The 12,222-nt window shown below is 48.8% G+C and overlaps 1 protein-coding gene across 1 annotated transcript in view; it reads left to right on the top strand.

Annotated features, from left to right (window-relative positions):
- Positions 1-11,314, top strand: part of adamtsl3 (ADAMTS-like 3) — a 264,426-nt gene extending 253,112 nt beyond the window's left edge. Inside the window, exons 29-31 of the mRNA XM_055661003.1 lie at positions 664-773; positions 2,828-3,042; positions 5,106-11,314. Coding sequence (XP_055516978.1) covers positions 664-773; positions 2,828-3,042; positions 5,106-5,221 — 441 coding nt within the window. The 3' untranslated portion in view covers positions 5,222-11,314. The remainder of the gene's footprint in view (positions 1-663; positions 774-2,827; positions 3,043-5,105) is intronic.
- The last annotated feature ends 908 nt before the right edge of the window (positions 11,315-12,222 follow it).

Below are 12,222 nucleotides of genomic sequence, written 5' to 3'. Positions count from 1 at the left end.
CCGTTGCAGAAGCCCCGAAAAGCGGTCTCCCTCCAGGGAGCCGCGGGCTCCCGGCGCCGCCGTCCACAGACCTGTCGTTGGAGCCTCCGACTCTCCGGTAGCATCAGCAGCAGCAGCAGCAGCAGCAGCAGCAGCGCTCCTCCACCGCTCCACCCGCTCCGGACTCGGCCAGCTCCGCGACGGCAACGGTGAGTCGGCACCATAGTCCCCGGCTTCTTCCCGCTGGAGGCCGCTCCTCGTTGCGGCGTCAACGACGACTGAGACCCGACGAGAAAAGGTCGGGTCTCCAGAGCAGGGAGAGATTCAAAAAGTTCCCCCCCCCCCCCTCCCCCCCCCACCCCCGCCCCCCACACACACACCCCAACAAAAATAACAAAAACTACATAAAAACACAGACAAAAAATAATAAAAACGCGGACAGGCTGCAGAGGCCGCTGCTGGCCAGAGCCGCGCCGCCTACCGGATCAGACAGCACCCGTAGTCGGGATCGAACCTGGGTCTCTGGGGCTGTGATGCAGCAACTCTACCGCTGTGCCACCGTGCTGCCCTAAATATACATTTAATGTTCCGTAACAAACTCCAGAATATTTTCATTTTGTGGGCTAGGGAGTGTTTGAGTATGTTTAAATGTTGGCGACTCTTTACTCTTTGTTTCTATGACAGTGTTCGGGCCGCTGTGTGGGGGATAAGGTCGCTGTCCAGCACCGACAAGTGGCGTGTCGCTATACAAATGGAACTTCAGCTGCAAAGTCTACCTGTGAGAAAACAGAGAGGTATTGGGGGAAACACCATCACAGACTGCGACACACTGCCTGGTGATAATACGGGCCAAACGCAGGCAGGTGGGACTAGTGTAGCTGGGACATGTTGGCCGGTGTGGGCAAGTTGGGCTGAAGGGCCTGTTTCCATGCTGTATCACTCTATGACTATGATTCTATTAAAATTTCAACATCGGTGAAGCAAAAACTATTTGTCAAGTGTGCGTTTCGTATGTCACTGATAATCAGTTTTGAATTGACTGAAACATTTTCCTTTAAGTTAAATAAGGATATCAACATTTAGAGTCACAGAATGATACAGTGTGGAAACAGGCCCTTCGGCCCAACATGACCACACCGACCAACATGTCCCAGCTACACTAGTCCTACCTGCCCGCATTTGGTCCATATCCCTCCAAACCTGTCCTATCCATGTACCTGTCCAAATGTTTTTTAAATTTTGTGATAGTCCCAGCCTCAACTACCTCCTCTGGCAGCTTGTTCCACACACCCACCACCCTCTGTGTAAAAAGGTTGTCTCTCAGGTTCTTATCGTTCCCCCCTCACCTTAACCTACAATGGTAATTATTTGGAATTAGACATATCCTAAAAGTTAAATACAAATGATGTTGACTTATACTCAGCCAAGTACTGTAAATAACAAGTTTGAAGTCTCAGCGATAAGCTAGCAGTTGTTCTGGCTGTGTCAAACACATGCTGGGGATTTCACACTGTGGTTTAGGGGTCAGTATCAGGGCCATGGATTCACCATGAATGAGTAAGTACAGGTACATCGTATCTCCAGGCCCCTCGTGTTTTAAGCCTGGTTGATTTATGCGTTTTTTAAATAATTGTGCCTGATTTTTGATTTACACCCTGGTATATTGGGAGTAACACACTCAAACCTACACCTGGCAGTGTCGGCCAAATATGTTTAATTTATGCATGATGCGGTGCTTTCATGAATGTGGCGTCTGTGTAAAGCACGAGGTGTTTATACCTGTATTGTATTTGTACAAAGTTCTGGGACTTCCGTCCGGTCAGATATTTGCCTTGTGGCTTCTTCACTTTATGGTAAACAAATAAGTCAGAAAGCCCAAGCATATTCCCACCAACCATTGCCCTGAAACTTATGCTGGTGTGTAAGGATCATATTCTATGCTTCTGCCCATTTTCCTTTTGTAAACTTCACAAAGGTCAAAGCAGCGAATTGTGGACGCAGCCCAGACCATCACACAAACCAGCCTCCCTTCCACCGACTCCATCTACACCACACGCTGCCTCGGCAAGGCCAGCAGCATCAAGGACTAGTCGCACCCTGGCCACTCCCTCTTCTCCCCTCTCCCATCGGGGGGAAAAGGTATAAAAGTGTGAAAATGCGCACCTCTGGATTCAGGGACAGTTTCTTCCCAGCTGTTATCAGGCAACTGAACCATCCCACCACAGCCAGAGAGCAGTGCTGAACTACTATCTACCTCATTGGTGACCCTTGGACTATCCTCGACCGGACTTTGCTGGCTTTACCTTGCACTAAACAATAACCTTTTATCATGTATCTATGCCCTGTAAATGGCACTGATGTAATAGAAACATAGAAAATAGGTGCAGGAGTAGGCCATTTGGCCCTTCGAGCCAGCACTGCCATTCAATATGATCATGGCTGATCATCCAAAATCAGTACCCTGTTCCTGCTTTCTCCCCATATCTCTTGATTCTGTTAGCCCTAAGAGCTAAATCTAACTCTCTCTTGAAAACATCCAGTCAATTGGCCTCCACTGCCTTCTGTGGCAGAGAATTCCACAGATTCACAACTCTCTGGGTGAAAATGTTTTTCCTCCTCTCAATCCCAAATGACCGACCCCTTATACTTAAACTGTGAGTGACCCCTGGTTCTGGACTCGCCCAACATCGGGAATCATGTATTGTCTTTCCGCTGACTGGTTAGCACGCAACAAAAAGCTTTTCACTGTACCTCGGTACACGTGACAATAAACTAAACTGGACGGAACTCCCAAACCATCACCTGCCTTTGCCCACAGTGAGTAACAGCATTTTAACTCCCCCCCCAGGCCAGCTACAGCCAGACGGTGTGCGTCGGAGAGGTGTGATGTGCAGTGGAGAGCGGGCCCGTGGAGGCAGTGTGCAGCCACCTGTGGCAGTGGTTTCCAGTCCCGGCGGGTCACCTGTGTCCACAACAAACACCGCAGGGCAGTGCCCAACCAACACTGTGGGTGGCAGCAACGCCCCATCACATGGCAACATTGCAACATCACCAGCTGTGACAGTAAGTAGCGTTACCTCGCAACACAAATAAAACCAGCGGCACAGTGGTGCAGCGGGTAGAGCTGCTACCTCACAGCGCCAGAGATCCCGGTTCAACCCTGATCACTGGTGCTTGTACTTTCTCCCCGTGACCGCGTGGGTTTTCTCCGGGTGCTCCGGTTTCCTCCCGCACTCCAGGTATGTAGGTTAATTGGCTTCTGTAAATTGCCCCTAGTGTGTCGATAGAACTAGTGGTGCAGCGGCAGAGCTGCTGCCTTACAGCGGACCACGTGGGTTTTCTCCGGGTGCTCCGGTTTCCTCCCACACTCCAAAGACGTGCAGGTTTGCAGGTTAATTGGTAAATGTAAAAAATGTCCCTAGTGGCTGTAGGATAGTGCAGGGAGTGCTGGTCGAAGGGCCTGTTTCCACGTTGTGTCTAAATTAAACTAAACAAACTTGTATAAGACAGATAGAAAGTTTATCTTCAAATATGATGCAGGAAGAAATGTCAATTTCTTTTGGAGGGATTTCTTTAACCGGGGGGGACGGTGAATCTGTGGAATTCATTGCCACACTCGGCTGTGGAGGCCGACTCTTGGGGTATCTTTAAAAACAGCGGTTGACGGGTTCTTGATTAGTGCGGGTGTCAGAGGTTATGGGGTGAAGTCAGGAGAATGGGGTTGATAGGGAAAGATAGATCAGCCATGCTTGAATGGCGGAGTAGACTTGATGGGCCGATGGTCTAACTCTGCTCCTGTGTCTTATGGCATCACCAGATAATGGGTGATGATCATAAGGGATAGATCACCATTCTTGAATGCGAATGTGTGAATGGAGTTGATGGCCGTTTGGGTCTAATTCACAGCCCCTCCTGTGTCTTATGGCATAACCAGATAATTAGTGATGATCATAAGGGTGCGGTTTTCATGTGTGAGTAACAATGTGGTAAATGGAGTAGTGAATAAGTTTGCGATCTTCACCCGACCACGTCAGTTATTGATCGATTGGCCGATACTTACCCATCACATGGCCCCTCCATCTCCCACGCCCCTCTCCCCTCTCCCACAGCCCCCCCTCTCTCTCCCATTGGCCGATACTCTCCCATCCCCCACAGCCCCCCCCCTCTCTCTCCCACAGCCCCCCCTCCCCTCTCGCTCCCCACAGCCCCCCCTCTCCCACAGCCCCCCTCTCTCCCAGCCCCCCCCCCTCTCCCACCCCCCCTCCCTCTCCCACAGCCCCCCTCCCCTCCCACACCCCCCCTCCTCTCCCACAGCCCCCCCTCCCTCTCCCACAGCCCCCCCTCCCTCTCCCACAGCCCCCCCCCTCCCTCTCCCAGCCCCCCCCCCTCTCCCACAGCCCCCCCTCCCTCTCCCACAGCCCCCCCCTCCCTCTCCCACAGCCCCCCCCTCCTCTCCACAGCCCCCCCCTCCCTCTCCCACAGCCCCCCCCCTCTCTCCCACCCCCCCCCCCCCTCTCCCACAGCCCCCCCCTCTCTCTCCCACAGCCCCCCCTCCCTCTCAGCCCCTCCCCCCCTGCCCCCCCACTCTCCCACCCCCCCTCCCTCTCCCACACCCCCCCCCTCCCTCTCCCACAGCCCCCCCCTCTCCCCCAACCCCCCCCCCCTCTCTCTCCCACAGCCCCCCCTCCCTCTCCCACAGCCCCCCCTCCCTCTCCCACAGCCCCCCCTCCCTCTCCCACAGCCCCCCCCCCTCCCTCTCCCACAGCCCCCCCCTCTCTCTCCCCAGCCCCCCTCCTCCCCCCCCTCTCTCTCCCACAGCCCCCCCCCTCTCTCTCCCACAGCCCCCCCTCCCTCTCCCACAGCCCCCCCTCCCTCTCCCACAGCCCCCCCTCTCTCTCCCACAGCCCCCCCTCTCTCTCCCCACCCCCCCCTCTCTCTCCCACAGCCCCCCCCTCCCTCTCCCACAGCCCCCCCTCTCCCTCTCCCACAGCCCCCCCCCCTCCCACAGCCCCCCCTCCCTCTGATAGCCCCCCTCTCTCTCCCTCAGCCCTCCACTCTCTCCCCCCCCCCCTCCCTCCCGCCCCCCTCCACTCCTCCCCCCTTGAGACCTGCGTGTGTTGTTTCAGCTGCGGATGGAGAGTGCAGCGACACGATGCGTTACTGTGCACTGGTGCAACGTCTGATGCTGTGCCACCTGAACACCTACAAACACCGATGCTGCAAGTCCTGCAGGCTGCATTAGTTCACACACACACGGCTGCTCGCTGCATCATTAGACTCTGGACCGATGTATACACAGCCAGCCCCCTGTCGTTGAACAGAATGCAGTGGAACCTGGAGACAACAGATCCCAGAGGAGGTGTTAATTATGTTGTAAATCTGCTTGTACAGAAATGCTCTTCATTGTATCGGTAAAATATGTAGCAGTCGATTCTCAGAGAAAGAACTTTTAGATTCTAACGTGGACTTGTTGTGCCTATGTATTCCCCATCACCAAAGATAAGTGTTTAGGTGGCAGCACCGAGGCTGGGGAGTGAAATATTTACTGCAAGCTGCAGACAAAACATCTTCTAAACATACAGGTAGCCTTGGAGGCAAGGGTGGACTGGCAATCCAGGTGAGTTGCTCATCCTTCATCATTGTGTTGAATCCAAATCTTTCACATCTGATATTCCAGATTATGTTTTTATCTGAATTTGCAGCCAATCATGAGAATAAAGTATTCTGTCATTTAGATTTTTAACGTGTAGACAGCCATCATGCCAGCTACTTTGAACCAAGCAAGGCCTATCTGCAAAATCAACCCCATATTTACAGTTTAGTTTATTGTCACATGTACCGAGATACAGTGAAAAGTTTTTGTTGCGTGCTAACCAGTCAGCAGAAAGACAATACATGATTACAATCGAGCCATTCACAGTGTATAGATACAGGATAAGGGAATAGTGTTTAGTGCAAGGTGAAGCCAGCAGAGTCCAATCAAGGATAGAGCTTGGGTCTACAATGATAGTAGTTCAGGACTGCTCACTGAGTGTGGTGGCATGATTTGAAGCAAATGCAGGCAATGGACCAGGTGTTACAGGCCAACCCAGCCTATGCTGCCATACAAGTATTAGTTCATCAATTCCAGCAGCAGAATTAGGCCATTCAGCCCATCAAGTCTACTCTGCCATTCAATCATGGCTGATCTATCTCTCCCTCCTAACTCCATTCTCCTGCCTTCCCTGACACCCGTACTAATCAATAGCAGAGTTAGCACATCAGCAAACATTAGCAGTGTGAATACATTGGATTACTTTATTCAACTTAATTATAAAATGATACAAGGTTAGCTGCAGGAAAACTGGGAAAATATTGTAAGGACAATCTCACTGATCACTCGTTGATTTTTAATACAATGGAGTCACAGAGTTAGACAGGGTGGAAACATGTCCTTCACCCAACCACATCCATGAACACAAAAGGACACAAAGTGCTGGAGTAACACAGCAGGTCAGGCAGCATCTCTGGAGAATGTACCAGATATGCTCCACAGATGCTGCCTGACCTGCTGAGTTATTCCAGAACCTCGCCACCATCAACTAGTGTGTGGTGCTGACCTCCCATCTATCTACCTCAGTCCTTTATCGGACTTTACCTTGCACTAAACGTTATTCCCTTTATCCTGTATCTGTACACTGTGGACGGCTCGATTATAATCATATATAGTCTTTCTGCTGGCTGAGTAGCACGCAACAAAAAGCTTTTCACTGTAGGTGCTAATAATCTAAAACTAAAACTCTTAAAGGGCCAGTGCCACTTCTGCAACTTTTTCGGCGACTGCCAGCACCCGTCATAGATCGGCATGTTGAAAATCCAGCTGTGACCAGAAAGACGCTACGACTCTTTGGGCGACTGAGGAGACGACTCACGACCGTACAGGTGACATGTCGCGGGGTGAAGCCTGTATGGTTGTGAGTAGTCGCCCAAAGAGTCGCACCTTGTTCTGGTCGCCGCTGGATTTTCAACATGTTGAAAATTTTTGGCGACCTGTAACGACCTATGACGGGTGCCGGCAGTCGCTGAAAAAGTCACGTAAGTGGGACAGCCCTTAATTGTGGCTCTTTTAAACCAAAATGAGTGCTGAGAATTGACACCTCACCTTTACAATAGCAGGTACAGTTCAGTGCACGGACTGATATCGTGCAGGATCCAAATGTGCCAGAATGCTGTGTCAGCACATTTAAAAAAAACAATGGCAGTAAATAGCTGTTAAATTTCGGACTGCCTCCGTATCTGACATTTCCAGTGAAGCTGTCCAGCAGCAATACAGCGGTTAAAAATGATTTGATTTCACTGATTATAAAAATCATGTAAAAAATAAGAAAAGTCGAATATTTACATAGTGTTTGAAAAAGCAATAAGTACTGTACAGTGGATTGATTGAACACATATATTTATTTCAGTGATATCATTCCGAGGTCACTTGGAAATAAATCGTGTAACTCTAAACATTGAACTTGCATTTGGAGCTGGTCACATGAAACTTCTCCCCTCAAAATAACACGAAAGCTGCTTTCTTGTGACATCTCGATGAGTAATGAACTCACATAGAAGCTCAGGTTTCACTTATTTATAATGTGTGAGCTCAGCCCAGAGCCTTTTCATTCCGTTTGCTTCAATTTCATCTAATTTCATTCGCAAAATGTTGTTCCTTCCCCTGAAGCCAAGGGCATGGCCCATTAAACACAGCCCATTGGACGTGGCCCATTAAACATGGCCCATTGGTCAGACTAGATGCAGGAAAAATGTTCCCCATGTTGGGGGGAGTCCAGAACCAGGGGTCACACAGTTTAAGAATAAGGGGTTGGCCATTTAGGACTCAGATGAGGAAACATTTCTTCACCCAGAGAGTTGTGAATCTGTGGAATTCTCTGCCACAGAAGGCAGTGGAGGCCAATTCAAAGGATGTTTTCAAGAGAGAGTTAGATTTAGCTCTTAGGGCTAAGGGAATCAAGGGATATGGGGAGAAAGCAGGAACGGGGTACTGATTCTGGATGGGTAAGAAAGAACTTCAGATGCTGGTTTAAATCGAAGGTAGACACAAAATTCTGGAGTAACTCAGCGGGTGAGGCAGCATCCCTGGAGAGAATGAATGGGTGATGTTTTGGGACAAAACCCTTCAGACTAATGTCAAGGGAGGGGGCGGGACAAAGATAGAATGTAGGTGGGGGGCAGTAAGACTAGTGGGAAAACTGGGAAGGGGAAGGGGACTGAGAGAAAAAGCAAGGGCTATCTGAAGTTAGAGAAGTCAAGGTTCATACTGCTGGGGTGTAAACTACCCAAGCGAAATATGAGAAGCTGTTCCTCAAATTTGCGCTGGGCCTCACTCTGGCAATGGAGGAGACCCAGGACAGAAAGGTCAGATGGGAATGGGAGGGGGAGTTGAGCAATCGGGAGATCAGGTGGGTTAAAGCGGACTGTGTTCAGTGAAACGATCGCCGAGCCTGCGCTTGGTCTCGCCGATGTAGAGAAGTTGACACCTGGAACAGCGGATACAGTCGATGAGGTTGGAGGAGGTGCAGGTGAACCTGATTGTGGATGATCAGCCATGATCACATTGAATGGCGCTGCTGGCTCAAAGGGCTGAATGGCCTACTCCTGCACCTGTTGTCTATGTTTTTGTAAACCCTGTTCTCTGGCGATCGCTGTCTCTGTGGTGGAGAGTCAGGAACAGCCAAATAGTTCTCTAGGTTTAGTCTAGTCTTTTTGTTTATAGTTTAGAGATACAGCGCGGAAACAGGTCCTCCGGCCCACTGAGTCCATGCCGACCAGCGATCACAGTTCACATTCACTATCCTACACACACTAGGGACAATTTACATTTTTTCCCCCCAAGTCAATAAACCTACAAACCTGCCTTTGGATTGTTGGAGGAAACCGGAGCACCTGGAGAAAACCCACGTGGTCACAGGGAGAACATACAAACTCCGTACAGACAGCACCCGTGGTCAGGATGGAACCCGGGCCTCTGGTGCTGTGAGGCAGCTGTAACTCAGCCACTGTGTTGCCCTATCTTTGATCGCTCTTCCTTGGTGAGGTTGTATTTTGCCTGGGACCTTCCCACATCGGGGCGACCAAGCTCCCGCATCAGGGGGGATCTCAGACGCCCCACGCCGGGCAATCGGACCCCGGGTCGGGGCTGGTCGAAGTTCCTGCGGCTTGGAGCTTCCCGACATCAGTCTCTACCCGAGACTGTGAGCTGCTCGATGTTGGAATCCGTAGGCCACAGTTGGAGCGTCGATCCCAGGCAAGGGATCGCAGGCTCCGATGGCAAGTCCATGGCCCCGCGGTGGGGCTCAAAGTCAGTCTCGAGCAAGGCCTCCATCTCCATGATGTTAGGCCGCAGAGCAACCGGAGATACGATCTGGGAAACAATCGCATCTCCGGCAAGGTAAGCGATTGCAAAAATAAATTCCACCCCCCACACTTAAAACAAACCAGAGAACACTAAAACATACTCTTTAACACGGACTTAAAATAACGAAACAGAAGAAAGGACAGGCAGACTGTTGGCGAGGCAGCCATTGCCGGCGCCACCTTGTGGGCTGAGTGGGAGATATGCAGGAAATGAATGATATGGATCACATGTGGGCAGAAGAGATTTGTTTACCTTGGCAGTATGTTCAGCATGGAGCAGAAGGGCCAGTTACTGTCTCCACAGTGTACTGTATGTTGCTATTCTTCTTATCTAAGAATGGATCTGAGTAAACTGATATCATTAACTGAATCGCATTCCAACTTTATGTTCCATATTTCAAATCACCCTTCCCAGCCCTTGTGTTCCCACCAAACAATGACTAATGCAGAGTCTTCTGAGATTTATTACAATTCATGTTTGGCTGCAATTAAGATGACAGAATATTTTCCTGATCAGTTAAATCAAATGTGAAATGCAAATTGCAATATAAAATAGCAGCAAAATAAATATTTCTGCTATTTATCCAGATTTCTCTAAATCTCTGAATAGCCCTGTAAATGGGTTAAAAATACAGAGGAAATATTAGCACTGTCGCCACATGCATGTTATCAATAACTCATGCTGTGTGTCTGACAAGATTTCATTGATTTAATAATAAAAATTTATGTCGAGATTTTTTTAATGCAACTCAAATTATCCTTGCATTCCTTCTTAATGTCAAATAATAGTCAAAGATTCAAAAATATACAGCTGCGTTTTATATTTGGTGAACAGCATTACCATGCGGTGATTTTCAATCTCGCCTTTACCTTACTGAAGGGAATAAAGGTGAAAGATGAAATAAGTAGCAAGGAACTGCAGATGTTAGTTTAAACCGAAGTGGGACACTGAAAGCTGGAGTAACTCAGCGGGTCAGACAGCATCTCTGGAGAGAAAATGAACAGGTGACGTTTTGGGCGAGACCTTTTTTCCTTTTCTCCAGAGATGCTGTCTGACCCGCTGAGTTTCTCCAGCTTTTGGTGTCTATTCGTGACAGGAACCGTTGGGTCAATCTAAAGCCATTGTTTCATTGCCAGTTTCCAGAATAAATGCAATTCTTAATAAATGTATGGAAAATATGTGCAGAGAATTATAAACTAATCTAGCAAATGTAAGTCACACAAATTATTGTGCTGTGTATTATATTTAAGTTGAACTTCATAAATTAGAAAATAGTACAATAAGTTTGCTGAACCTCAGTTGGTAAATAATTGAATGAGTGTTCGGCGAGAAGGCTTTTATTTGTGGATAAATAACAGTATTATAGGCAGTGGAAATACTTACCATTTGTTCATATTTGTGCATTTATGTATTGTCCAATTATGTTTGTGTATACAGCTGTTTTAAGTTGGTCTTTCCCCAGATTAAGATCCTGGGCCATCGGGGAAATACCCCGTCATTTACTTTCCCCAAATCATTAATGCCTCGTCACCCTTTTAAGAAAAGTTGTGCATAAATGAAACAAAAATAATTGTAGCATTTTACTTGTACATATTTATTTTTCTGTTATGAAGTGCAATACTGAATACTGTACATTGTGTGTTATAAAGAATATTTTTGTTGGGACTTATCTTTGACTACCATAGCTTTTCTTCCAAGTTGCTTTTCACTTCCTATTTAACGTTATAATGCTCGTAGCCACGTTACGCACATCAAATCTGTCTCTTTTTTTCAGACATAGCAATACACGTTACTTGGTAATGAAATTATCCCTAGGTCAGGGTTTGGGAAGAATTACCTGAAGCAGTGCTACATGCGAGGGAAATCTAAAGTGCTGCCCATTGACACCCTGCAGTCATTAACACTTTAAAACCAGGAGCATAACAACTAGGCAATCTGGTTCTGTGTTTTATTGTCAACTGCACATGCTGGAGATCGAAGGTTAACAGAAAGCTGGAGATGCTCAGCGGGTGCAGCAAATCTAATCAAGCGAAGGAAATAGGCAATCATAAACGGGCCGAAATTTTTCTTCAGATGATCAGGGGTGGGGGTGGGTGGGGACAGTTAGTCCCTGGTGAAAAGGAGGAGTAGCCGAAAGGCCTCTGGGTGGGAGGAGACAGCAGGGGAGCTGAGGAAGGGGAGGAGACAGCAAGGACTAACAGAATTGGGAGAACAGTCTGTGCAGGGCCCCCAGGGTGCATAAGACTCCCAAACGGAATATGAGGTGCTTGTTCCTCCAATTTCGGTGGTGCTGCTCGCTGTTGCCATGGAGGAGACCCAGGACAGAGAGGTCGGAGGCGGAGTGGGAGGGGGAGTTGAAGTGCTGAGCCACCGGGAGGTCAGCTTGGTTATTGCGGACCGAGCGGATGGTGTTCGGCGAAACGATCGCTTTCCACCGCCGCTTGGTCTCAGCGATATAGGTCTGCAGACATCTAGAGCAGCGGACGCAATAGATGAGAGTTGGAAGAGATGCAGGTAATCTGGTTCTTCTGTTTTGCACTAAGGCTGAGTGCTCATTCTTGCCATTGAGTGAGTGCAGCGTTGGTTCACCAGGTTAATTCCCGGGATGGCAGGACTGACATATGATGAAAGAATGGATCAACTGGGCTTATATTCACTAGAATTTAGAAGGATGAGAGGGTATTGTGTAGAAACATTCTTAAGGGATTGGCTAGATACAGGAAAAATGTTCCCGATGTTGGGCAAGTCCAGAACCAGGGGTCACAGTTTAAGAATAAGGGGTTGGCCATTTAGGACTGAGATGAGGAAAAACATTTTCACCCAAAGAGTTGTGAATCTGTGGA

Source organism: Leucoraja erinacea, chromosome 33 (assembly GCF_028641065.1).
Source record: "Leucoraja erinacea ecotype New England chromosome 33, Leri_hhj_1, whole genome shotgun sequence".
In the NCBI taxonomy this organism is placed as follows: Eukaryota; Metazoa; Chordata; class Chondrichthyes; order Rajiformes; family Rajidae; genus Leucoraja; species Leucoraja erinaceus.
This window is presented reverse-complemented; position numbering and strand designations above follow the sequence as displayed.